The 27,803-nt window shown below is 34.1% G+C and overlaps 1 protein-coding gene across 7 annotated transcripts in view; it reads left to right on the top strand.

Annotated features, from left to right (window-relative positions):
- Positions 1 to 27,803, top strand: part of OSBPL8 (oxysterol binding protein like 8) — a 206,571-nt gene that overhangs the window by 158,652 nt on the left and 20,116 nt on the right. For all 7 annotated transcript variants that reach the window (XM_069094816.1, XM_069094813.1, XM_069094814.1 and 4 more), the window contains 11 exons: positions 1,290 to 1,374; positions 3,461 to 3,632; positions 6,991 to 7,228; positions 8,146 to 8,330; positions 10,333 to 10,414; positions 10,719 to 10,817; positions 13,237 to 13,333; positions 17,132 to 17,230; positions 22,053 to 22,150; positions 25,228 to 25,317; positions 26,396 to 26,532. In XM_069094816.1, coding sequence (XP_068950917.1) covers positions 1,290 to 1,374; positions 3,461 to 3,632; positions 6,991 to 7,228; positions 8,146 to 8,330; positions 10,333 to 10,414; positions 10,719 to 10,817; positions 13,237 to 13,333; positions 17,132 to 17,230; positions 22,053 to 22,150; positions 25,228 to 25,317; positions 26,396 to 26,532 — 1,382 coding nt within the window. The remainder of the gene's footprint in view (positions 1 to 1,289; positions 1,375 to 3,460; positions 3,633 to 6,990; positions 7,229 to 8,145; positions 8,331 to 10,332; positions 10,415 to 10,718; positions 10,818 to 13,236; positions 13,334 to 17,131; positions 17,231 to 22,052; positions 22,151 to 25,227; positions 25,318 to 26,395; positions 26,533 to 27,803) is intronic.

The raw sequence follows: 27,803 nt of genomic DNA on the forward strand, positions 1-27,803 counted from the left end.
AGCCCATACTTTTATTTTGGACCTGTTTTAAAATGTTCAGGTTTTTTGTGGGGTTAGTTGATGATTAGTTAGTTGATTGGTTGTCTTAATGTTTTTTTCTTATCTTTCTTGTTTTAATTCCTCACTTTTATTTCTTAAACTTAAATATGCTTCACAAGCTCCCTGTTCCTTGAATGAAATCCTCTAGGTCTTTTGTTTTTTTGATTTGATTATCTTCCTGAATGCATTTAGATCCCTTCTAGCAAAAATCATGCCTTTTTTATTGAAACCCTGCTGTGCATTTAATCCTTAAACTTCCTTCCCAGATAAATGACCTTGCCCACTTGGTATTTCCTTTTGTCTCTGTTCAGTTCAGGATCTAATGACGATTTGAATTTTTTTAACTGGTAGGATTAGATGTTAAAAAATCTTTGACTATTAATACTTTTTATTATGGAGAGGCATCCTTGAGGAGTGGAAAGAAGACTCGTTCTAGAGTCAGAAGACCAGGGTTTAAACCTCATGTCTCATGCTTCCTTACCACCCCCATGTGACACTGTACAAGTCTTGTAGCCTCCCTGTATCTCCCTCCCTCTCCTCATCTGTAAAATGAGGAGGGTGAACCAGATAGCTTCTCAGAACACTTCCAGCTTGAGTTTTATGGTCCTGTGTGGAAATTATTTGGTGTGTTATTTCTTAACAAATAAAAATGCTTTCTTCTTTCCCTTCCTAAAACAACAAAGTATGCTTTCTGTCATATGTTTTTAAAAAGAAAATTTTCACTTGTTATGAAATGAGAGAATCTTTATACCTTCAACCCTGTTTAATATTAATTTAACTCTTTTCACCCCTGTAATTTGTAACCGCATTTCTATCTTTTCTCTCAATAAATTAACACAATTAGAGTATGCTTAAAGACCTCTTAAAATTGTATGTGTTCTTTATCTTGTTACGATTGTTGGAGTACTGTGGAATTAGAATTTTGTTAAACTCACATTTTACTAGCTGAAATGAACTTGGGAAGAATAAATTTGGCTTCTTTTAATTGCTTTATCTATTATAAGAGATGTTTTAATAGAAAAAATTTCTCTGACAATACCGGTTTGATTAAGAAAGCAAAAATTCCAATAAAAAAGATCACTTTCTAGTTCATTTTGTATTTTTGTATAATCCTGTTAAAATTATAGAAAGCATTTCTATATGCCATAAACCCCCAAATTAGCATCCTTTACTTACGTAAGTATTAATAAACCATAAGAAATCAAGATTAGCATCTTCTTATACTCAATTTGTTTTACTTCTATTTTAAGGGCCCAAAAGGTGAAGCAGTTGGATCTATAACCCAGCCATTGCCTAGCAGTTATTTGATCATCCGAGCTACTTCAGAATCAGATGGTAAATGCTTTTTCTTTTTGGTTGATTTTTAAGTCTTTTTGTAAGATTTATGTTTTTATAGAATTTGTAAAATATGCTAATTATAAGCCTTTTAACCATTACAACAATTATATTCTTAAACTACAAGATCTGTTCATTTTAGCCTGCTGGTTTCATGCCACTTAATAGAACAACAGGAAGCAATCTGATAAGGCAGTGAACTAGCAACTGAAAGTATCTTTATTTTAAATACCTTTACACAAAGCTGAATTTCAGAAGGTTAAAAAAACTAAACATTTAAAATGTGAGAGGTAGAATGGAGGAAGAAATTGACTTTTTAAAGGAAATTCTTTTCAAACATTTGCTTTAATCAAGCTAGCCTTAAATTGTGCTAGAATAAATAATTTAAAGGTTTTTTTTTTTTTACACAAAAATATAGGGTATTTAATTTAAATCTGATATAGGTACAACTTAACGGTACTCATGTAAAATGAATGACATGAATCATGGCAGTCAAAAGAACTAATTTATTCCTATAACTACTTTAAAGAGTAGATTTACTTGAATTATTTGATAGTCTTTCCCAGTATTAGGGTAAAAAGTATTGGTAAGTAAATATCTGAAAGCTATTTAGTGTTATATTTAAAGATATTTTATGTGGTAATAGATTTATATAGTGTTTTATAGTTTATGATGTTATTTTCCTTAATATATAACTATATTACCTGTAAGATAACCAGGCCATATATCATGTATAATATAACATAAGGAGTTGGATAAGGTTTTTAGGTCTCTCCCATTTCAAAATCCCACATTCTCTATTTTACAGATCCTCAATGAAACTTGAGGACAAGTGAGGTCACATAATTTTTTTTACCCAACTGGTAAGTTGGTAGAGACAGTTCAAGCTTAAATTTTCAAACTTTAACCCAAGTTCAGAGTTCTTTCTACAATGTTGTCTCAAAGTGAAGCTACTATGTCCTCAACAGCCCCAGAACAAAACATATAATGTAGGAACCATTGATGTACCATATTTTAAAACTTTTCATTGTAAAAATGTAAAAACTAGGCATATACATATATATATATATATATATATATATATGTATAGTATCAGAAAAATACTTTATAACTTAAAATAACCTATTCAGGAATAGGAATGACTTGTGATTTGACTGGTATAGGGAACTTCTAGGTGAGAAAACTCCTCTTTCAATGCAAGTTGTCACATATGCATCAATTTATAGTCTCAGGTAATTGATTGTGAGAGAGGTTAATGACTTACTTGTTCAGGGCCACACAGCCAATATACATCAGAAAGAGAGCTTGAACCCTGTTCTCTTTGAAATCAAGGCCAATTTTCTGTCCATTACACCACATTAGCTCTCATTTGGAGGTGTAGTGCCAGTGCAATATTTATAGCACAGACTGTGACTATAAATAGTCCCATATAGTGCTTGATTACAAAACATAACAAACTCTCCATATAGAGGACAGAACTGAAGCGTTTATTTAGACACTAGAAAACTGAATCCCCAAACCAGGAAACCGAATCCATCAAAGAAGCTAATAAACCATTAGCAAAGAAGCTAATAAACCATAACAACAGAGAGCCACAGCATCCTTTAGCCTTCCCACAGACCAGTATAAGATCAATATTTACTCATGAACCTCTCTATCTCTTGCCTGAGCTCCTCTCTCTTCCTCCATCTCTTTGGCTCAGACTCCCAGCTTCCTGTGGCTCTGTTCTACTCTTCAGCAAACTCCTCCCACCACAGGTTCCATGTGACTACATTCAACCTATTAGGGGGCAGAGTTTACTTTCAAAGCAGGGGAAGTCTTCAAATTTCCCCCTAGGCCTATTAAGGGGCAGGGGAGATTTTCCAAATTCTCATTCCCATTACTTGGAGGTACAAAGTTAATGAATCATGCTAGAATAAACTAAGATAAAGTAATATAAACTATTGCAGTTTCAAGAAAAAAATTTTGTTAATTTTTGACTGTTGGTTTCTCAGTGAAAGTATATTTTATTGGTTAATAATTAATTTAAAATGAGTACAGTTGTTGGAGTTTATTTAATTACAATAAACAGTATGTATTCCTTTAGGTAGGTGCTGGATGGATGCTTTGGAATTGGCTTTGAAATGTTCCAGTCTTCTTAAACGCACAATGATCAGGGAAGGTAAAGAACATGACCTGAGCATGTCATCAGAAAATACACATGTGACTTTCTATGGTTTACTGCGTGCTAACAATCTCCACAGCGGTGACAATTTCCAGTAAGTACACACTGCTACTGGGCTTGGAAATAGTCTGAAGTAGCATTGTTCACTGTACTGGTTCGGAGATGAACAGCTTTATTGACGATCCAAAATATGACCTAAAATTTGTTTGGTTGCTACTGGAAGGTGAAATTTCTTGTCAGCTAGCTAGGAGGAGACTTGGGGGCTTACTCCAGATAGTTCTTTGTTGGTAACTTGTAGAAAACAGTATTACTTCCCGCTTGGCCCCAGCAGCTATCCCGATACCACCTAACTCCCCTTTTTAGCAATAAATTCTTTCTTCAAAGGCAAGAATATTCTGTGTGGGCTAAAGGAGCTTTTATTCTTGCCTTACTTGATTTGACACAGTTTTTTTTCTTTTTTTACCTTTATTTAACTTTCCATTTTCTCTGTTATCTTACAATCCAGAATTATGTTAGAGAGGCAAACATGCTTAGAAAACGGAAGCTTTAATCCTAGCTTTGCTGCTTTTACTGCCTGTGTGACCTTGAGCAAGTTATTGGAGCTTCAAGGGCCTTAATTCTTCATTTCTAAAATGAGGAGTTGGCTGGATAATCTCTAAAGTTCAAGCCTTCAATCCCATGATAAGAATACTTGCACCATCTACTTTACAAGATTGTCGTGAGGAAGATGTTTTACAAACCTTGAAACGTTTGTATACCTTCTTCTGCTCTGCTTCTTTGTAGCATGGGAGTGTGATTTTGGGTTCTTGAAGACAATGCCAGGAGAGTAGTAGTTCTGAAAGGTCCATTCAAACTTGTATGCTTTGAGAACAGGTCTGGTGATGGACTGTGTGTCTCTCTGTTGTCCAAAGATCATTGGCCTAGATAACTCAGTTTTGAGAGACTCATCACCAGGTTGGTTACAAAGTGATGAATTTTTAGCTACAACAATTTATGAAGACCAGCTACTAAGTGATAGAGGGAGTGTAATCTGCATCAGTGAAGGAGTACCCACAACAATGAAATTGCAGATTTTTGAACTGTAAAGCACTATATAAATGTGGAATATTGTTCTTTTAATAATTATTAAGTCCCATGGTGCCAAAGGCCTTGGGGTAAGGAACTTATTTCCAGATATATAGTTGCTAGTGCCTTTCCTCAAGATTTGTATACTAAAATTAGGTATTTAAATGGCTTTGAGCTGCATAATTTTTTTTCCTGTTCCAGGGGTATATTTTAGGTGGTTATATTGATGAATTTTTATATCAGGTTTCCTCTCTATACCTTTTGTTTTCACTTGGATGCTTTGCATATTTTTTTGTTTTGCTTTTGTTTTTGGAGGGGGGAAGGTAGGACATTTGGGGTTAAGTGACTTGCCCAAGGTCACACGACTAGTAAGTGTTAAAGTTTCTGAGGCTGGATTTGAACTCAGTTCCTCCTGACTTCAGGGCCAGTGCTCTATTCACTGTGCCACCTAGCCGCCTCTGCATATTTTTTTCTTTTAATACTTAAAGAATCTGTGGATTTTAGTGTGGATTTTCACTCCATCAAAAGGAATTTTAACCCCACTGTGTTTAGTAGTTTATCTTTATCAGTTGCTGTGAGTAAAACACTTCAACCTCCTGGTGATAACATTCCAAATCCAGCTGGGCTGTTGCTTAGATAACAAAAATGCAAGAGCATGCTAGTCCCATACTCAAAACATTTCCATCTTGATTGGATCTTCCAGAGCTTGTATACTGCTGACATAGCCTTTTAGAATCTAGGGTTATCTCCATCAGGCACTAAGGTAGAAATTTAATGGAGCAAGACTGAAATAATACTGAAATAATTTCGCAGACTTTTAGAGTCCATTTCTTACTTGCATGATATAGCAAAAAAAGATTGAAAATTATCTTTAACAAAAAAACTTTCAAAAAGATTTAATAGCATCTTTGGATGCTATATAATGTAATGTTGCAGTGGATAGAATGCAAGTGTAGAGTCCAGAAGGCTCATTTCAGAGTTCGCATCTGGCTTCAGATACTTACTGTGTGTGACCCTGGGCAAGTCTCTTCACCTTGCTTTTCTCAGTTTCATCATCTGTAAAATGAGCTGGAGAAGGAAATAGCAAACCAGTTGGCAAATTATCTTTGGCAGGAAAACCTCAAATGGGGTCATGAAGAGTTGGACAAAACTGAAATAACTGAACAGCAACAGCAACAAGAAGTCATACCATAATACTTGTGTATCCTTGGGCAGATTAGTTTACTTTTGGGGCCCTCAGTTTCTTTATCTCTTAAATAAGAAAAATTGAACTAAAGACTTTCAGATTCTCATATAGCTCAAAAATATATAATGCTCAGTTTTTTCCATAGACTTTTCTCTCCAATATTAGTCAATTAAGTTAATGTTTCTTTTCAGGAATATTAACTTGGGCTTTACTGTACACGTGCTAACTATTTGAAAGCTCTCTTTTATCAAGACTTCAGCATCTTTTTTAGATTATATTATTGTCATATTGACCATTCTAATTTTTTTTTCTTAAGGCATTTATTCAACTTAGTGACTTTGGTTCTCACTATGGAGTGATTTTTATTCCTTGTCTTAACTATTTTGAATTAATAAGAACTATGAAATTTATCTGTCATGTTTTACTGCTGTATTATAATCAAATAATTGTTAATTATTTTCTCTCCCCCTTGTCCCCAACAAAATACACATGACTATTTGATAGGTGCTATTTAAAGCAAGAGACAACAATTATAGAGTCACCCAAAAATGGAGAGGGCTGCCTTGTAAGATATTGAGTTCCCTGTTTTTGAAGTTTTCAGCAGGAAACTGGATGATCATTTATCAGGATATTGTAGGGGGAGTCATGCTTCATGTTAAAGTCACACTGGATGGCTCTAAGGTCTCTTTCCAATTCTCAGATTTTGTGACTAATAGACACAAGTCTCTTTTTAGAAACCTGAGTATCAAAGTTTTGTTTATTTGGGGAGCTGCCAAAATGGAAATTTTAAGCTATCTAAAACTATAATAATAATAGCAGTTAGCATCTATATAACATCTATTATGTTCCAGGACTGTGTTAAGTGCTTTACAACTATTATTTCATTCTCATGACAATCCTGGTAGGTGAGTGCTATTATTATTACCATCTTACAGTTGTGGAAACTGAGGCAAATACAGGTTGACAGATTTGGCCAAGGTCATACAGCTGGGAAGTATTTGAGGTCAGATTTATACTCGGGTTTTCCTGACTCCAAGCCTAGGGCTCTGTGTACTTGTACCAACTCAAGGGACACAAATCCTAATCTACCCAATATGTTTTTAAATTGTTGAACATTAAAAAGAGATGGTAAAGAATTATCTTTATCAAAAATGAAACTTTTTTCTTTTTTATTTGTGCTCTTAATTCTCCCTTACCCCAGATTAAATGACAGTGAAATTGAACGACAACATTTTAAGGACCAAGATATGTACTCTGATAAATCTGATAAGGAAAATGATCATGAACATGATGAATCTGACAATGAGGGAATTGGGAAAAGTGAAGAAAGTGATACAGATACATCAGAAAGACAGGATGATTCCTACATTGAGCCAGAGCCCACTGAACTTCTGAAAGAGACTACTTATACAGAGCAGAGCCATGAAGAACTTGGAGAGGTAAGAACATGCACTTAGTTGTCAGATGTCTTGGTTTGTGACATTTGGAGTTAGATAGAGTTAGCTAATATATTTACACCAACTGTCAGTGTTTTTAATTAAAGGAGCATTTTCATGATTTCTATTTTAATACAAAAGTTCTGCCTGTGTGTGTTTTACACAGCTCAGTAATCTGTAGGATGCTTCAAGAAATAATTTACCCAATATTTTTTATTTATTATTATTTTTTTAAAGCAATTGGGGTTAAGTAACTTGCTCAAGGTTACACGGCCGGTTATTATTTCTGGGTGTGCTGCTGAGTATCTGAGCCCAGATTTGATCCAGGTCATCCTGACACTGGAGCCGGTGCTCTTACCCGCTGAGCCACCTGGCCGCCCCTAAGCAATTGGGGTTAAGTAACTTGCTCAAGATTACACAGCCAGGTGTTTCTGGGTGGGTGCTAAGTGTCTGAGCCCGGGATTCGATCTCCAGGTCTTCTCAACACTGGAGCCGGTGCTCTTACTCGCTGTGCTACCTGGCCGCCCCCCAATATTCTTTAAAAATGAGCATTTTAAATTTTCTCACTGATATAAATAGGACTCTACTTGGTGATGGTGATATTCAAGGGAAATAGCCAAAAAAACCAAACAAAGACCCTTTTATGTTCTTTCTCTTATGTGTGTGTGTGTGTATGTTCTTATTAAAGTCAACATGGAGTGATTAAGTACAATAAATATATTTTTGTAATATTTTTAATTTGTCATTCCTTTTAATATCTAATGACATTTGTATGCTTTTTAGTTACTGGTATTTATAAGCTTCTGTTTTATAATACTTTATCCATTATAAAGGTAGAATATTTTTCACATGTCAACTGTTCAAACATCTTTGTGTTAAAGTAAATGGAGTATTTCAGTAGTTGTATTTAATTGTTGAAGGCAGGTGAGGCTTCTCAAACAGAAACTGTATCTGAAGAAAACAAGAGTCTTATATGGACATTGCTGAAACAAGTTCGTCCAGGGATGGACCTGTCCAGGGTTGTTCTGCCTACATTTATCTTGGAACCTCGTTCTTTTCTGGATAAACTTTCTGATTACTACTATCATGCAGATTTCCTCTCTGAGTAAGTGAATTCTTATTTCTTAAAATATTAAATACTTATAAGTGTTTCAGTTAATTCTCTATAATGGCCCTTTAAATTTTGCCTTTCTAAATAGTTTAATTATGAGACTACCATTGTACTTTCTCTTCCACACATTTTGGGGATTTTTTCTGAATGCAAAGAGAGAGCAGTATAATTAGTAATTCTGACAAGCAGTACCAGGATAAGCAGCATGAAAGGTGCCCTTAAATCAACTTTTAAGACTGATTTAGTTAACATTTTTATTGCTAACAGGTGCAAAACTCAGTTGTTTCTACCTGCTAACAAATGTCAGATGCTGTCAGTGCCTTATTAGTAGCAGGGATCTGAGACAAGGTTCCTCTCAATCAACCCTAATTAAAGATCTACTTTAAATTAATTAGTGAAAAAACAATTTGAACAGATTGGTAGATTAATAATAGATTGATAGATTAATAATAAATTGAATAGAGTAATACTTTTTCTTTCTACCCCCTCTTAAAAAAAATCGAACAGTTCATATTATATCATATACTTTCCAACGTCAAATGTATGGAGGTTTACAGAATCAAAAAGTTTGAGAGTTGAGAGAGACCTCAATGGCCATCTAGTCCAGTTCACACAAAGAAGGAATCTCCATGTCAGCAAACCCAACAAATGACTATCTAATCTTGGCTTGAAGACTTTTCAATATTGAGACAGATCCTTTCTCTTTGGGACCATGATGATTGTCAGAAATTCTCTCCTGACATCAAATGAAAATGGGCCACTTGGACATTTTTTTTCCTACTGCTCCTGGTTCTGACCTTTGGGCCAACAGAACAAGTCTGATCCTTTCTTTACTTGACAGCCTTTCAAATACTTGAATAGCTCATGTCCTCTCCAAGTCTTTTCTTTCCTGTGTTGAAATGCCCATTTCCTTCTCTCAATCCTCCCATGACATAGTCTCAGAACCATTCACTGTCCTAGTTACTACCTTCTGGACACTTTCCAGCTTCTTATGGCATTTAGAACTGAAGATAGAACTAGACTAACATGAGACTCTCATTTTCCTTCCTGAAAGCTGTACCCCTCTTAACACAGCATGAGATCACATAAGCTTTTTCTGCTGCCACATCATACTGCTGACTCATTGAGCTTTTGGACAAGTAACCCTCTCTCTCCCCTGATCTTTTCTAGAACAACTGCTATCAAACCACCTTTCCCCTTCTCACATTTTTGAAATTCAATTTTTTGTAGTCAAGTGCAAGACTTTACATATATCCCTGTTAAATTAAATCTTATTAAATTAAGCACAAGCTCTAGCTTCTCAAGATACTTTTGGATCCTCATCATTGATTGGCTTTGCCCAGTCCTCTGTCACCTGCCAAATTGATAAACACACATTGCCTTCATCTAAATCATTGGAAAACAGAAGAGAGCCAACCTTAGATTCCTGGGATACTCCCTTGGAATATTGCTTCCATGTTGACATTGAACTATTCCCATATTTGGGAAAATGCCCAAAATATGGAAAAATTAACTGTTTCCTTCTCTCTATCTTAGACTTAGTACTTACTCCTCCAAGTAAGATCTTTGTTTTCCAAGTTGTAGTATAATTTTCAAAGAAAGTACTGTTTTTAGTAGAATACAGTCTTCTAAGAGTAACTGAAGTGTAAACTATATTTAGATTGTATTTCAGTACTTTAAAGAATAATGCAAATTATGTTAAGTGACTTTTCTTTAATAATACTTAACAATTTTGATGGAATCTTCTTGAATTTGGAACATCATCATTAATAATTTTCAGATTGCCAAATACCTTTTACAGAATTGGTTTAAATTACTTAAATGGTTCTGAAAAATAAACTAATATAACCACATTTCCTAATTGTTTAAATATTATGCACATAATTTTTCATTTTGTTATATTTGATGATATTTCAACTCAATATAATTATATAAACATATTAATTAAAGAAGACTCACAATTTAGTCATGTCATGTTACTTTTGTTATTTCATAGGGCATCTCTTGAAGAAAATCCTTATTTCCGCTTGAAAAGAGTAGTGAAATGGTATTTGTCAGGATTCTATAAAAAGCCAAAGGTAATTTGCCTAGCATTACTTCTTTATTACTGTAGAACCTTCATTTTTTTAAAAGAGGCATTTTTGTTTCTTGTCAATTTTATTATTAAACATTTTTGGCTTACCAGAATGTGTCTCTCTTAACATTAACCTGATTATTGTTAATATCGTTATGTAATAAAATTAATTTTCTGTCAGGCAACAGTATCATTGAATGCCTACTTGCATGTGAAATGTTATTTTTGTCCTCTTTAGAGATAGTATCTACATGACAAAACTTTTAAACCTATCTTGAAGCTTATATTCCACTTTTTTTTTTCTTTAGGGATTAAAGAAACCATATAATCCTATACTTGGTGAGACTTTCCGCTGTCTCTGGGTTCATCCAAGGACAAACAGCAAGACTTTTTATATTGCCGAACAGGTATGAGCAACATATCCTACAAAACAAAACTGACAGAAAAGGTCAGTGGGCTATTTTTTAAGAAAATTATTAGTGAAAATAAAATTTTCTAATAACATTCCAGCTAAAAACAAAAGTTTATGGATGTTTGGTAAGTAAATGGGCTTTTATCTTTCTAGGCTGTGAATGTAATTTTCTTAGAAGCACTACTACCGTAGCCATGAAAGTTATTCAGTGAAAAAGAAATTAAAAAAACCTATTTCCCAACCTGAAAATAGCATACCTTATGACTTGTCCAGCTTTAGTTAATTATTGCCTTTGTAAAAAAAAACAAATACCCCAACATATATCCCATATGCTTTTTTAAAATAAAAGAATATCCTTATTATAATACTGTTTTCACCTGTCTTCTATCACAAACCCCAAGGACAGTCTGATAATTAGAATCCAGTATAATGCAATTTATTATATTTTTCCTGTATTGATACATTGTAAGGATTTTGTTACTGAGTATTGTTCTTTACTTGGAAATGTTTCATATGCTAGTCACTAGGCAGTTAAGTTCCTCTGCTGTTCAAGCCTGTTCTTAGACACTAGCTTTGAAATCCTTCGTAATTCACATGACCTTTCTGGGCCTCAGTTTCCATATGTGTAAAATGGAGATTAGAATAACACCTCTTGAGGACCTTGAAGTGCTATATAAGTGCTAATTATTATTGGTTTTGTATTCTCTACTTTTTTGAGGTACTTCCTCTCATCTTTAGACAGATTAGTATAGGTTTCATTTAAATTGTGTATAAATGGATTTAAAAAAAATAAATATATTTTTACTGGGTGAGCTTTCTAATTATGGATTTTTCTGTATAAGTAAATTATTATTTCCCAATTTATCTTTTTGTGTAGGTCAGGATTTGTATTTCATATATTTCCATTCCTATGGCTACCATCCTGCTTCATACCCTCAATACCTTATGTCTTGACTACTTTAATAGAGAGTCCTACCTGGTCTTCCTGTCTTCAGCTTCCCATTCTAGGCTTTCTGCAGACTTGTATTTCTAAAACAGTATCTTGATCATATCATTACTTTGATCATAAATCTTCTGTGACTCCCTCATTCTTTCAAAGATCTAAAACTTTAATCTAGTATGTAGTACTTTCCACATTCCAGCCCAGTCTGCTATTCAGTATTTAACTTTTGACTCCCAAACTAACAGATATACTTATAGTAACCTGAACATATCTTATTCTTTCTTTGATACTTTTAAAATGCAGTTTTCTTCTTGCCCTTTTATGCTTATCCAAATTCTGCTCATCTTTCAGAAGCTGGCTTATATCCTTTCTTATCTTTAAAACTTTCTTAGATGACTTTAGCTCATTGCCATTTCCCACCTTTTAATTCCTGTTGCTGTTATTGTAGTTAATCATATAGGTGTAATTTATTCATTGTATTTACATTATATATAATTAATCATGTACTATTTTATTTTTCTTGGACTGTTAGAGTAAACCTGTTATCATACATTGTTATTTAACATTGTATGTTTTTCCAACTAGACTATAAATTTCTTGGGCAAAGGACCATGTATTTACATTTCTTGTATTCCCATTAGCATTTAGCATGTGTCTTGTACATAGCAGGTATTTAATTCAATGTATGTTTGCTTACACCAAAATAGATCTATTTTTTACATAATTAAAAGCTAATAACATTTGTGTCCTTGTTTATGTGTACAGCTTCGCATCTTTATGAGTATAGCAGATGCTTTTTAGATACCATAATGTAGTGAGAGGCAGTACATTAGACTAAGCAATGAGTAGATTTGGAGTCAGAAGACCTAGGTTCAAATCCTGGTTCTACCACATATGTATGACTTGGGATAAATCACTTAATATTGGATTTCAAATTACTCATCTTTAAATGAAAGGAATGAACTTGATGTTCCTTAGTGAATATAAGGTCCCTTCTACTGAAATCTCACAAACCTATAACTAGCAAATTTCATAATCTGGCATTGATTTTATTTCAGGAAGCATATGTGATTTTGAAGTAGAAAGGTGGCTTGTAGCAGAAAGAGCAAAGTTAGGAGGCCTACGCCTGTCCTGGCTCTTTAAAAATTTTTTAAATTGTAAGACCTTGAGCTAAGAGTTACCTCGCTACTCTGGGCCTTACATGGTTTAACTCCATAGTGTCCAAACTTTCTTCTTTCTTGAACTTTCTTTGATTGGGTAGCTTCAACATTGTTTTCACTGATTTTCTAGACAGTTTTCAGTATTATACATGAAGATTTGAACCACACTTTTTATACATGGTCTCTTCAGATTTTTAATCTTGTGAATGTCTTTTTTAGAGTACACTTTTAGGATTTAACTAATAAATTTTAAGATGATACAGCATAGTAATACATGTTTATATTATTATTTTTCCTGTTGTGTTCAATAGGTGTCCCATCACCCACCTATTTCTGCCTTCTATATTAGCAACCGAAAGGATGGGTTTTGCCTTAGTGGTAGTATCCTGGCCAAGTCCAAGTTCTATGGTGAGTTTGTATTCAACTTTAGCTAGTTAGAGTTTGGTTATCTTTCATACCTTAAATTTCTAGTGCCTTTGTATAGTTAATGCTCATTTCATCCACCAGATTTACTTAAATGATGGGTGTACCTTTTGTGCTGATTTTTGTCAGACCACAATTAGAAGTATGATCCTATTATATAAGAATGACCATTATGCAGTTATAAATTCCTTACAAACATTCAAGGATAGGTATTGAGCAAAGCTCCTTTATCTCCAGTTTTCTCAAGTTGTGGCTTCTTTCTGAATAGTGAGCCTTGATCCAAGGATAGCTTAGCTGTACTAGTGAAGTTCCTGACCAGAGAGATAAGTAATTTAAGTGAGTAAAATATCTTCCTCCAAGGAAAGAAGTCCCAGTTTCATAGGAAGGAGATGGATAGGCTTTAAAGTTGCCCCAGGTTTGGAGATAAGAAAAGCAGGCCTATTAAGTTTCCTAGGCTTCTGATAAGGAGGAAAAAGAGTTGTTTATCACTGAACTGGATGGTGGTCTTGGGCCTTTGTCCTCATCCTAGGGCCTGACCATCAGGTAGCTGACAACCACTTGTTGAGTATCCCTTCATGTATGGTTTGGAGTAGATATTCACCAAAGTTCCTTCCAACTCTCAAATTCTGTGATTTTACACATTTTAGTTACTATGAAAAGGGTGGAATTTGGCTAGTTCTTTTTTTGGGGACTTCCCATTTTAAAATATTCAATAGGATTTTTTGCATAGCTTATGTTTTCTTGTAAATCAATGCCAAGCTATCTTAACCATGATATCCGGAAATTTAAGGCAAATTAGATGCTCTTTGTGGGGGATCTTCTTAACTTGTTTTTCTCTTTTGAAATAGACTAGTGAAGGCCATGTAAATTATAACAGTTTTTCTGCAAATGTTGTAGATTAGGTACCTGTAATTTTGAGTTTATGGATTAAAGTAAGTTAGACTTAATTTTATGAGAAGCTAAATTTCATCCAAAATACTATCATGTTAGATTGTAGGACACACTGGGCAAATATGGTGTTGTGACTTGGTTTGATGAACACAAATGGAAGAAGAATAGCTTAAGTTCTAGTAGCTACAAATTGGAAATTAGGCCACTGATTAATTGTCATAGTCCAGTTATGGGATGGAATGACCAACAGGAGAGGAAAAATCCTCCTAGTGGGGAAGTGAACCGTGGTTAGAACTACAACTCCCAGCCAGCGTACATGCTTCTCATCTTCTTCAGTGACCTTTATGCCATTGAAAGTTTCCTTTTCATCCCATTGATATTTGTGTCTTAATTCTGTATTTGAAATAGAAAAAAGGTATCAAGGAAAAATAGGGCTTACTTTGTTAAAAACAGATCTGTTTCTTAAAGTAAGGAATAGTTATATTTAAGAAGGAAGTCCTTAGTCTTGGGGCTTAAAACCCAAATGGACTGGTGGAGAAAAAACACCTAATCTTTAGTCAGACTAGAAGGAGATTCTTTCACAGTAATGAAAAAAATAATAGTGTTCTCGTATGCCTGGTGCTTGGCTGGTATCAAAGAAGTTTCCCAGATGATCTTGCCCATTAGGAGTTTGCATAGATGTGACAGAGTCAGACATACATAAGATAGACATATAACCAACCATATAAGAAAGATGCTCTTATAGAATATTTGTTTAGGGAAAGGATTAATATGGTGTATATAATATGTATTAATGTGTAGATTAACATATTAACAGTGGAAAATGAGAAGAAAATTTTCAGAACTGTAATTTAATAACAGCAAACATTTAATATGTACTTTACACTATACTTGGTGCTTAGACACAAAGGTAAAACAAGGTATGTCCCCTGCCCTTGAGAAACTTACAGTCTAATGGAGGGAGAGGAGTAATATATGTATACAAATAACTTCTATAAAGCAGAATATGATAAATGCAAAAAGGGATAGATAAACAAATGGGAGGAAAATAAGGGGAACTTTGATGGAGGAAGTGGCTCCTAGATTGGACTGCAAAAGAAAGGATATAGTTGAGCAGTCAGAAACTGGTGACAGTAGGGACAAGGAAGAATCTGTTCTAGGAAAAGAACTCAATGTGAGCAAAGGCATGGATAGAGTGGTCATCATGGTAAAAACAACACATCAGTGAGTAAGGGGTCTAACTTGTCTAAAATATGGGATACATGAAAGAGGGAGTAGTATGAAATAGGACTAGAAAACTGGATTGGGACTAGGTCTTGAAGGATTTTGAGTGCTAATATGAGAAATTTCTTAATTAGACAATGGGAAACTACCAGAAGTTTCTGAGTATTTATTTGGCATCATCAGAGTGCCAGTATGTCCTGAATGGCCCTGTCTTCATCTGTTCTCAGAAGTTAAGCAGGATCAAGCTTGGTTGGGATGGAAGAGTTCTTGGGAATACCAGGCACTGTAACAGGCTCTTTCTTGAGAAGTAACATGGTACAGTAGCAGTGCTGTATTAAGAGGTAGAGAAGTTGAGTTTGAATGCAGCTTTATAGTTTCCAAACTGTGTGACCTTGGGCAAGCTGCTTCAGATCTCCGAGTTTCTGGCTTTTTCATCTATAAAAGGAGGGAATTCCTCCATCTCTAAATCTGTGATCCTGGTAGTGGTGCATTTAGTGTGATTACTCAGAGTATAAAGGATGATAGAGATCAACTAGATTGTTACGGTAGTCTGGGGAGAATCCATGAAGCACTGAACTGGGGCTGTTGTAGTGAGAATGGAAAGGTACAAATGAATATGAGGGAGATTTCCCAAGTAGAATTTAAAATTAAAACAGCTTCATGGTACATTGGATACAATATAGGGTATGGGTTGGGGTTTGTGGGGGGAGAGGAAAGATCCAAAACTGAATCAGGATCTAAAAAATTTCAAATAGGATATCATCTAATATTCACTTTTTGGAGGCGTTTTTATGGAAAGTGCTCTTTCAAGAAGTTGCTAAAAAAAAAACTTGTTGAGTTGTAGGAGACAAAAGTCTCTGAGTGTAGAGTATATATAACTTTAAAAGAAAGTGTGAAATCTAGCCTAAGATTTACTTTGATAAATGATAGCACATGTATTAGGAAGATTGGATTGGAGATGATGTTTTTTTCTAATCATTAGTGAGATAATTGGCATATAATAACATGTCACTTATATATAGAATGTAGCTGGTATATTATTTTATAATTGAGTAATTATGATGACACAGAAATTGGGTAAGCAGACAGAAAGACATGCCTACATAGCATTTACACTAAAAACACACAACCCCGAAAAAACCCAAAGACATGCCTACCATTTACATTAAAAAACACAAAAAACAAACAAACAAAAACCCAACTACCCCCCAAATCTCAAGAAATAAACCACCAAAACAATTCATTACTAGTACAGGTGAATGACTCAATTCTGAGACACCTTAAACAAACTGCTCTGTGTGCTCCAAGGACTGACTACACTGGAGTGTTCCTAGAAAACACTGAACCTGAAGGCTAGATTTAGACAGATACTGAAAGTTGGCGGTTGTTAAGGGAATCCTTTGCCTGTGTGCTTAGCAAATTTTCAATATGACTGCAGTTCTATACTTAGGTTCTTATTGGCTATTAACATTCTTCATTCCAGTTGTAGTATATCACTACAGATACATTCATTATAACAGTCACATTTCAAAAGTGATTTCTTAGTATCAAATTAGACACCATTGCAAGGCAGGAGAGAGGTCAAGCTAGCTTAATTGATTTCCAACTATTATCTTGTAAGCATATTTGGATTTATTTTGTATAATTATAATGAACTACTTCTTTCAGGGAATTCACTATCTGCCATACTGGAAGGAGAAGCACGTTTAACTTTTTTGAATAGAGGTGAAGATTATGTGATGACGATGCCATATGCTCATTGTAAAGGTAAATATTATAAATATTCAGAGAAAATTTGACAAGTTCAGTTAGATACCTCAAATTTCTGGAATTTTATGATAGGTTTCAAATGAGTACTCTGCTGAAACTTGAGATTGATGAAATCATTAGTCTGGTGAGAATCATCTTTCTTAAAAGTATCCTGGAGTTTATAAACTCAATTTTGAGTGTACCTGCTGGCTGTGCTAGCATGTTGAACCACAGAAGTTCACCATCCACACATTTTTCTTGATATTAGTTCCACCTTTTAAGAGAAAAGTGACCCATACTGGAACCTTGATGCAGTTTCTTTCCATTAATTCTTACCTTTCTTCACCTGCTCCTGGTTTTAGTTCCCCTATCATGTTCTTTTAGTATGTTCTTTTAGAATGTTCTTATATGTCCAATACAGTGACCTTTTTTAGGCCTCTGATCCTTCCTAACCTCTCTGCAGCATTTGATTCTATTCATCACTGTCTTCTTTGTGATAGTCTTCTCCCTTGACTTCAGAGCTCATATTTTCTTCTGGTTCTTTGACTCTTCCTTCTTTTTCTGCTTTTCTTATTCTTCTCCTCCTTCCTATGCTTTAATTTCAGAAATTCCTCTGAAATTTTGACAGTATTTCTCTTTTCTTTTCCTCACCTACTATATAATGTCAGCTGTATTTACTATGTGGTTTACTTCAAAATATACATTGCTAGCCCTTTACCTCACTCAAAAGCTCTAGAGTCATGTTTCCATCTGGCTATTAGACATTTCCGACCTGGATGGTCCTATCAGCATCTGAAACTCAGCATCCAGGTTAGTCTTCTAAAATACCAGTGTGGTCACACCATTGCACACTCAGCAAACCTTTATGACTCCACATTGTACATCAGGTAAGGCCCAGATCATACTTGGCATTCATTGTTCCCCACAATCTAACTCCAGTCTACTTTTTCATCCTTCTTTAATAAGATTGTCCTTCACATAGTTTTTGCTGCAATCAGAGAACACACTGAACCACTACAAGTTACAGAGCTATTGCTTTGTTGTTTTTGCTCAAGTTTTTCTTAAGTTTATTCCTGCAAGAAATGCTCACCTACCCCCTTGCCTCACCTCTTTATGTTGCTATCCTTCCCATTTTAAAAATCAAGTGCAGATACTACTGCCTTCATGAAGTTTGCCCTATTTCCCCAAGCTGGACATCTTTTCTTATATATCTGATTTTATAGCACTTTTGTACTGTGTAAACTAGGTGGTACAGTAGGTAGAGTGCATATCCTTTGTAAGTTGAGTCAGGAAGACCTAAATTCAAATCTTGTGTCAGACAGTTACGTGATCCTGGACAAGTAAATCACTTAAGCTCACTTAAAGGACAAGCTCACTTGTCTCAGTTTCCCCTTGTATAAAATGAGAATAATAGTAGCACCTGTTCCACAGGGTTGAAATGAGGATTATGAGTTAACATATATAGAGTACTTTGCAAACCCTCAAGCACTATACCAATGCTAGCTATTACTATTATCTTCTTATGTACTGGACATTTTCTGATTTTTATTACAAATCTTAGCATCCTGACCCCTTAAGGTCTTATTTTTGTATCTTTTCCAATATTATCTGAAGTGAAATGGGCTACTTTGTGTAGTAGTGAGTTCCTTAAATTTTTAATTATTTTAGACCACTTATTTGAGATATTGTCAAGAGAATTCATGCATTGAGTAAATACTTGAACATCACCTTTAAGCTAAGGTCTCTTGCAGCTCTTACATTTTGTTATTTGGTTGAAATCAGAAAGAATATTTATAGTTGTAACTTTCTTAAAAATTAGGGAAATAATGCTTTTTCACTTTATATACTAGACTTTGGCTTTTGTGTCTGTACTGATAAGAATATGAAATATAGACCCCGTTCTGATTAACTGTCTCAAGTACTTCCCACGTTTTTCCCTCTTTTGGAAGATACTTTGTTGCATAAGAAAAATGTTAATTGCTCAAAAATTACAAACTCTTGCCAAAGGGAATATTTTAATCAAGTGCATGCCATCTTACATATTTATAGAAGGTCCAACTGATTTATATTTCAGTTTCAGTTGCAAAGTTTAATTTGTTTGGTAGTGAAAATCATCACATAACTTTTCCAAGATATCCTAGCCAACAAAAGAAGTTTTTCAACTCAATTAAACAAATTTTAAGCACCTACTTTGTGCAAAGGATTGTACTCTAGGAATACAAGGACAAGAAAAAGCACAGGAGCTGTCACAGATTTTATAGTCTTAATAGGGGAATATGCACAGATATGTGATACAGTGTAAGATGGGATGTGCGCAAAAGAAAAATCCAAAAAGGTTTGAGGAGGGAGGTTTAGTTTCTGTCTGAGGGACTTGGAGAAAGGTTCATCAGGTCACCTGAGTTGGACTTTTTCGAAGAAGGAAAAGGATTTCATCAGGTAAAAATGTAGAAGGATTATCTTCCAGGCATGAGGGAAATGCTTAGAGATGGGAGAGATAGTATGAGATCTGAGAACAACTAGAAACTTAAAAAAATTCCTTCTTTCCCACTGTTATTTTATCTTCACCTCTTGTTTAAATTGATCTACAAATGAGAAGGAATTGACATTTCATATTTCTTTAAACATGATTTATTTTACTGAAAAGGTCATTTTTGAAAGGTCAACTATTCCCTTGCTTTTAGATAATGCTTCACTTAAGATACATTGGATGACTGTCAGCCTTCTTTTTAAAGGACTATTGGGGAGATTACATCACTAGAGCTATTTTTCTAGTATTTAATAGTCATAATTCACATAGATAAACTAAATTCCTCCTACAGTTGGAATTTTTTTTCTTTGCCTTTTCTTTGCTCCCTTCCTCAACAGAGGTAAAGGACTGCTGGTCACCATCTTCTGTATAAGTTGCTTTTTTATATCATATATCATGTCTTTAGCCTTCTATTTTTTGAATTAAATAATCTTATTCCTTAGCCTTTCATCAGGATTTTACAAAACTATTGAATCCTTTACCTCTTCTTTGGTATTGTCCCAAATTTTACATTCCTTCTTTAGTTATAAAGTTCAGAATCAGATGTAAGACTTTACTGCTAGTTAAGGGTGGTAACCATTCTTGTTATAATAAAGCTACTATTTCAACATTACTTGATTCTTTTAATGCTTGTTTAAAGTACTATAGTTCTTTAATATGGATATCTTTTTAACTGTGATGTTACCTTGGCCTCCTTATTCCATACTTACAAAATCACTATACAAAATCACTTTCTTGAAGATTTCCCCAACATACTTTATTCATATTTGTTATATTTTGCTCTGTTTTCTCCTGTTGACTCTCCACAGTTTTCTGAGTTCATTTAGAATTCTGACTCAGTCCTCCAGATGACAAATCATCAATCTTAATGCTATAATGGTACCTGAATTTTCAAGGATCGTGCTTGACACCTTTACGTTACATTTAAGACTGACAGTCTTTTGGTAATTTTCATTTTCATTCTCATTCTCATTCTCTCTCTCTCTCTCTCTCTCTCTCTCTCTCTCTCTCTCTCTCTCTCTCTCTCTGTCTCTCTCTCTCTCCTCCTCCTCCTCATCCCTTTGTTTTTTTATTTACAAACCCATACCACTCTTTGGCTATATCATCTCATTCATTTTAGAATAGAAATGTATAACAAGAAAAAGACCTCAGATGTGGTCTCTAATAATTAAGCATATATTTTATTTCTCTCTATAAGATCCTAAGCCCCTTCAGGGTAAGAACTATATCTCAATTATCTTAGTATCTCCTCCATTGCCTAGCATAATAGTGCCTTGCACATAGTGAATATTTAGTTAATGTTAATTGAATTATTGAATTGAATGTAGTCTACTTCCTGCATTTTATAAATAAGGAAACTGAAATTCAAATTAAATACTTTGCCCAAGCTGCCATAGCTAGTTAGTGGAAGCATTAGCACTAGAACCAAGACTTTCTTATTTCTAGCCAGTTTTCCTACCATTATGCCAATATAATATGTACTACCCAACTGGTTTGGCTGTACCAGAAATGACTAACTTGAAGGGGTCATATATGATGCTCACGAAGCAAACATGATGAAAAAATAGCCATTGTGAATTGTATTGTTGATAGAATGAAAAGAATAAAATATACTTTGAAAACCTTAAATATGGCATTTAATGACCCAAGTTCTAACTGATCAACAATAGAGAGATGTCTTTTTATTTTGAAGGTTGAAGGAAGAGAACGTAGCTTTTTGTGACACTGACTTCATTTGGTCAGACCAACCATTTTTGATCCATACTATGGTCTTTCATGGGTGGTCAGAATCAAAAGCCTTCCTGTGTTTTAACTAGATTCACATTGTCATCTTACTGAATGATCATACTTGTCTATTTGTCATTCATCGTCTTTCAGTCATGTTTGACTCTTTATGACCCCAAGTTGGGTTTTCTTAGCAAAGACAGTGGAGTGGTTTGCCATTTCCTCCTCAGTGAATAGCACCAGGCCTGGAGTCAAGAAGACTCATCTTCCTGAGTTCAAATCTGACCTCAGACACTTAGTAGCTGTGTGACTATGGGCAGGTCACTTCACCCTGTTTGCCTAACTTTCTTCATCTGTAAAATGAACTGGAGAAGGAAATGGCAAACCACTCTAGTGTCTTTGTCAGGAAAACCTCAAATGGGGTCAAGAAGAATCAGACGTGATTGAAAATGACTGAACAACAACAACTATTTGTTATGGAGGTAATTTGTTTTTTGCTCTGAATTGTTGTTTACAAAGGTATGTTGATTGCTGCTACATATTTTGTTCTTTTCAAAGTATGCCCAAATTAATATTTTTTTCTTTTAGGAATTTTGTATGGCACAATGACTTTGGAGCTTGGGGGAACTGTCAACATTACATGTCAGAAAACTGGATATAGTGCAGTACTTGAATTCAAATTAAAGGTCAGAAACTGTTAATGGGGCACCACCTGGGTTAGGGTAATGCTGTGCTAAACAGTGAGCAAAGTGGATTATATAGATAGAGACCAAGAGACTTAAAATCAAAGTCAGATAATATTGGGGTGGAAACACACATAGTAGACATAGATAAGAATGAAAACCGTATCCAAGTGCATGAGTAGATAGTAAAGTATTAGAGAGGCTATGAGGTGACATTTAATTTGTGTTTACATGCTAGAAATGATACAAGCTGTGTTGTAAGACTAAGCCTAACAGATTTAAAGAAAAAAAAACTCGCCCCTAACAAAAAGCTACATGGAACATAGAATGCTGGAAAATATATTGATTTACTAAAATTTTGATTCTTAAACACAAAATGAAAGGTCATCTTTTTCTCATTCTACTATATATAAATTTGGCTTAGATAAAAAACAAGCATCTCCTCCAGATGTCTTCTTCAATGGAAGAGCAAGTGACAAGCTCATGAGTCCTCTAGTCCTCTATTTCTGAGGTCATTTGTTTAAAGCAAAATTTATTAAATCAAGAGAGGAAGCTTGATGTAATGGATAGAAGGAGCCAGGAAGATCACAGGTTCTTGTCCACCTCTGCTATGTGCTGACTTTTTGACCCTGTGGCAATAACTTAACACCTCACAACGCTCCTCTGGAGTGTAGCCTGTATCAGATTAATACAATTGGGAAATATTGAACAAAATAAATATAAATATAATAAAATATGACATTACATTTTAAAACTATGTCAATTTAGGTCCTACAGGGATTATTATGTACAGTTTAGTGGGCTCCATTTCTGTTTGAGTGTGACACCACTGCTATAGACAACTTTATGAGACAGGAAGTTGCAGAGAAAGTACAAGCTTGCATTTAAATTAGAATTTTAATCCCTGCCCTTATTTCTATCCCTTGTCCTATCCCTATACTTTTCTCTATTCTTTAGTAAGTCAAAATCTTTTTTGGATTTTATAGGTTTTTTTTCATGTACTAACAGTGCTAATCAAAACAGAACCCCTTAACTTCAAAACTGATGATATGCTGGTGTTTCCTTCATCTGCACACATAGAATGAAATGTAGAGAGGATTTAGCATGGCTTCTGGGCAAGGCTAATAAAACTTTCCTTATTTTTATGTTTCAACTTTAGGAAAATAGTAAACATAATTATTGCCTTTTGACAAAGAACAATACTCATTCATGCTAAAAGTTCTTTTAAAAAAACATAGGAATGGGGGTGGCTAGGTGGCGCAGTGAATAGAGCATTGGCCCTGGAGTCAGGAGGACCTGAGTTCAAATTCGGCCTCAGACACTTAACATAAAAACTAGCTGTGTGACCTTGGGCAAGTAACTTAACCCCAATTGCCTTCCCCCCTCCAAAAAAAAAAGCAAAATAAAACCCCAACATAGGAATGGAAGGGCCATTTTTAATATGATTAAAAAGTATATGTTTAAAACTGAAAGCTAGCATTATTTGAAGTGGGAGAATTCTAGAAACTTTCTCAATAAATACAAAAAAACAAAACAAGGTGCATTTTTCTCTAATATTTGATACAGTTCTAGAAGTGCTACGCAATATAGTAAGAAGAAAAGAAGAAACTAAAGACTTAAATGTCTAGAAACTTTACTTTTTTGATTCTCTCTGGTTTTCAAAGTAAAACATTATTTTGAATGTTAAAGAGGATAACTGTTTCTTCTGCTGCTAATGTTTAAGTTTTTAGTTTCTTCTTTTCATCTTACTTGATGAAGTAAAGCCTTTAATAGCAGAATAGAAAATCAATCTGGAAAATGATTAGCCTATCTATATAACAATGACAAAATCCAAGAGGGAATAATAGAAAGGCTAGTCCAATTCAAAATAACTAAAAAAATAATGCTCACAATATTTGACATTAAATCTACAACAAGAATATATATATATATGTATATATATATATGTATATATAGAGTTATTTTATACTCTTTTTATCTTTTTTTTGCAGGGGGAAGGCAGGGCAATTGGGGTTAAGTGACTTTCAGTTAGCATGCATTTATTAAGCTCTTTTTATTTACTAGGCATTGTGATAAGTGTTGGATATACAAATAAAAAGCAGTTTGGCAGAAATTTGGTTTAGACCACTTCTTAAATTATATACCAAAATAACCTCAACATGGGTACACTACCTAAGGTGACCAAAAAGTCACACTATGAAAAAAATCTGGAAAAGAACCATATAACAATTATGGCTGGATGGAAGAACTCTCAACCAAAGGATAGAGAAGATTACAAAATATAAAATAGATGGTTTCAGTTATATGACACTGAAAAGCTTTTATAGTTTACTACTGAATCAGTACAATTAGGAAAAAAAGAGAAATGATTCATTGGGGATGTGTGATGATGGTCAACTTAACTTCTGAGTCTCATTTTCACTATTTGTGAAATGGAGATTATGATATCTGTAGTTTTTACCTCACAGGACTAGAGTGAGTCTCAAAATGAGAATAAACCACTTGGTGCTAGGGTACTCAGTTGATAGGTATTCTTCAAAATAAAAAAGGTGTTTTGATATCATAACTGCATTTAAAATTTTTAATCATAGTTTCTGTTGGAGATATCTTTATGAATCTTTATGAATGAATGAGTGGAGCCGTGATATGTATATATAAATACATATATCTATATGTATAGTAAATACACGTGTTTACATGTAACTTACATGTCTGATAATACTTTATATGTGCAGTAAAAAGTTTGAGTTGATGGAATAAAAGTTAAAAAGTTAGCCTGGGACAAATGTTTTAAGAAAATTGAGGCACAGAAGTGACCAGGATTGCATCAGGGAAAGCTACACAGAGGTGATACAAATACTTAAAAAAAAAAATTTGACCCTGTACAAGTCATTTTTTTTTTTGCCTCATTTTCCCCCCAGAGACCGTGTCTGTATAAAATACTTTATTTGACACTAAAAATATTTGAATTCATATTACAAAATATGAATGCCTTCAAATAAACCAACCATGAAGCCTTTTTGTATATATGGCCATTGTTGCATTCATGTAGTTTTAAAATGACTGAAATTTTTTTAAAGCCATTTCTAGGTAGCAGTGACTGTGTTAATCAGATATCAGGGAAGCTTAAACTGGGAAAAGAAGTGTTGGCTACTTTGGAAGGCCATTGGGTGAGTATCAGCTTTTACAATATTACTTTTTAAATGATGTTCATAAAGAAAAGTAATGACTTCTTATGACAACCTTGATATTCACAAGTGCCTTCTTTATGTTAGAAATGCTAGTGATAATACTTTATTAGACAAAGCTATATTTTTATAATTCAGTGGATGATTTCTTCATGATGTATTTATTTAACATTTTAGAAAGAAACATTTAACTAAAAACCTAAGACAATTTCTATTAAGCCAACATTAAGAAAAGGAAGAAATGATATATTAAATCATAGTTCTATAATTACCAAACATAAAAAGTTTTCATCCAGTTTAGTTAAAAGGAGTTAAAATTAATGAAAAGGTACATCTATTCTGTGGTCTTGGATTGTTATTTTGTGAGATTTTATTGTTGATTCTCATTGCAAAGAAAATGGAAATGATTTCTGGGGACTCATCTAAATGGCATATGCAGCTTTCTAAAGATTTTTTATAAAAATTCTAGTTATGTGTATATGTCAGTATATTTTTAACAACATATGTGTGTATAAATGCATAGGTTTAAAAATGGAATTTCTAAGACTCTTCTAATGAATAGAATCTCCATAGATCAAGTTTCATTCTAGGTTTTCGGAGTAGTGTTGTAATCTATTGAAGAGCTAGTTATTGAGACTCAGATCATATCTGAAATGCATCCTTATGTCTTATAAGAATGTTTCTATTCAGTATGTTCTTAAACTGAATGTGTAAGTAGGTATTGTCATCAGTTACTTGAAAGTGATTTGAATTGCACCAGTATCAGTCACTCAATCTATTAGAAAATCATAGATAATTTGATCTATAACATTAGGAAAAGGGACTGTAGATAAACTTTTAAATACATTTTAATTCTCAGAAGATTCAGTGACAAGAGGAAAGAACCACAATGTCCAAATTTTATGCAATCAAATTTGAGAGAAGAGGAGGTGTATAACTAAGTTTGAAAAAAGTGATCACATCATATTCTCTGGTAGTCGGCAGTCAATAACAATGTAAATCTGTAAGAACAAGGGGGATTCTTAAAGATAACCTAATTTTTGATTTTTTTTAAAAATAGGATAGTGAAGTTGTTATTAATGATAAAAAGACTGATTCTTCAGAGAACTTCTGGAATCCAACTAGTGAAATTAAACAGCGGAGACTAATAAGGCACACTGTAAAATTTGAAGAGCAGGAACCATATGAATCAGAGAAGTAAGTATACTTATTTTCAGGTAAATCGTAGTTATTTTTCTCTTGCCTTGTAATTTCATGGGTGAAGGAAAATTCATGTGAGTAAATTCCAACTACTAACGCAGATCAATGACTATTTTGCAATTGATAGTCTGACTCGCATGGCAACTAGAGATTAAGTGACTGACTTACAGGATATATAAAACAGAGCCAAGTCTTTCCAGCTCCAGGGTTATCACTTTGGAGATTCACTGTGCCACAAAAAGATAAATATGTATTTTCAAAATAGCAGTTTCCCCCTTTTCTATTTACAGCCTTTTATTTTCCTTCGGTCTGCTGATACTATTTTATGTGTGGATTATGGATTTGACAGTATTCTGTTTGGGGGACCTTGTAAGTAACTAAATAAAAAAGAGAAAAATACTACTTTTATAGCATTTAACTCACAAGTACTCATTCTTTTGGAAAGAGAACAAAACTTAGGTTTAAAAATATGTAGGTTCTCACTGCAACTCTGCCACTTTCTGATATGACTTTGAATATGTCAGCTTTCTGAGGATCATCTTAGCAGAGTTCAAAGAGGTTTGTTGCTAACCTTGTCACAGGGTTATAAATTTCTCAAGTTCTTGAAGACATTCTGCTACACTCTGGAAGGCTATAGTCTGTATTATTTGAATAAAACTGCAAATCATGGAATTATAGGTGGAAAAATTATTGATCTTCTTGATATGCTAGTGACCAGTGAAGTGACTTGAGGAACTGAATGGCATCCATAGTCTCAAGCCTCAAAAAGGAAATCACAACACAAAGTTGCAGCCACATATGGTGGTGGCTTTTGGCAGTTCTCCTTAGACACATTAGAAAGGAAATAGGGGATCTTATTTTCATCATATTCCCAAGGTGACAGACTGTTTCATGGGCCACTTAGTTTTCTCAGTTACTCATATTGATGACTGAAGCATAGGAAATATTGAAAAATATGTTGTAAAATTAAGTTTGAGATAAAAAAAGAGGCCATAGGTTTATAAACTATTAAGAAAACTCCATTCTTGTATACAAGTAATGTATTTTTTAAAATTTTAATTTTCCTGACTGTTCTTAAATAGACTTGGAAGCCATCAGATGTGGTAAGTACTAAAGAATAGCATAAAAAATAAAATTGAGTATTTCTTAACCATAATGAAATATGACTCACTAATAGTCATTTAGTAATCAGCTGTCTGTGACACTAATATAATGTTTGTGGAACGGTGAGCTGATCCAGCCATTTTGAAGAACAATCAGGAATTATA

This window comes from Petaurus breviceps, unplaced genomic scaffold (assembly GCF_028583685.1).
Source record: "Petaurus breviceps papuanus isolate PSGF00001 unplaced genomic scaffold, PetGlider_PUasm1.0 221, whole genome shotgun sequence".
NCBI classification, from domain to species: domain Eukaryota; kingdom Metazoa; phylum Chordata; class Mammalia; order Diprotodontia; family Petauridae; genus Petaurus; species Petaurus breviceps.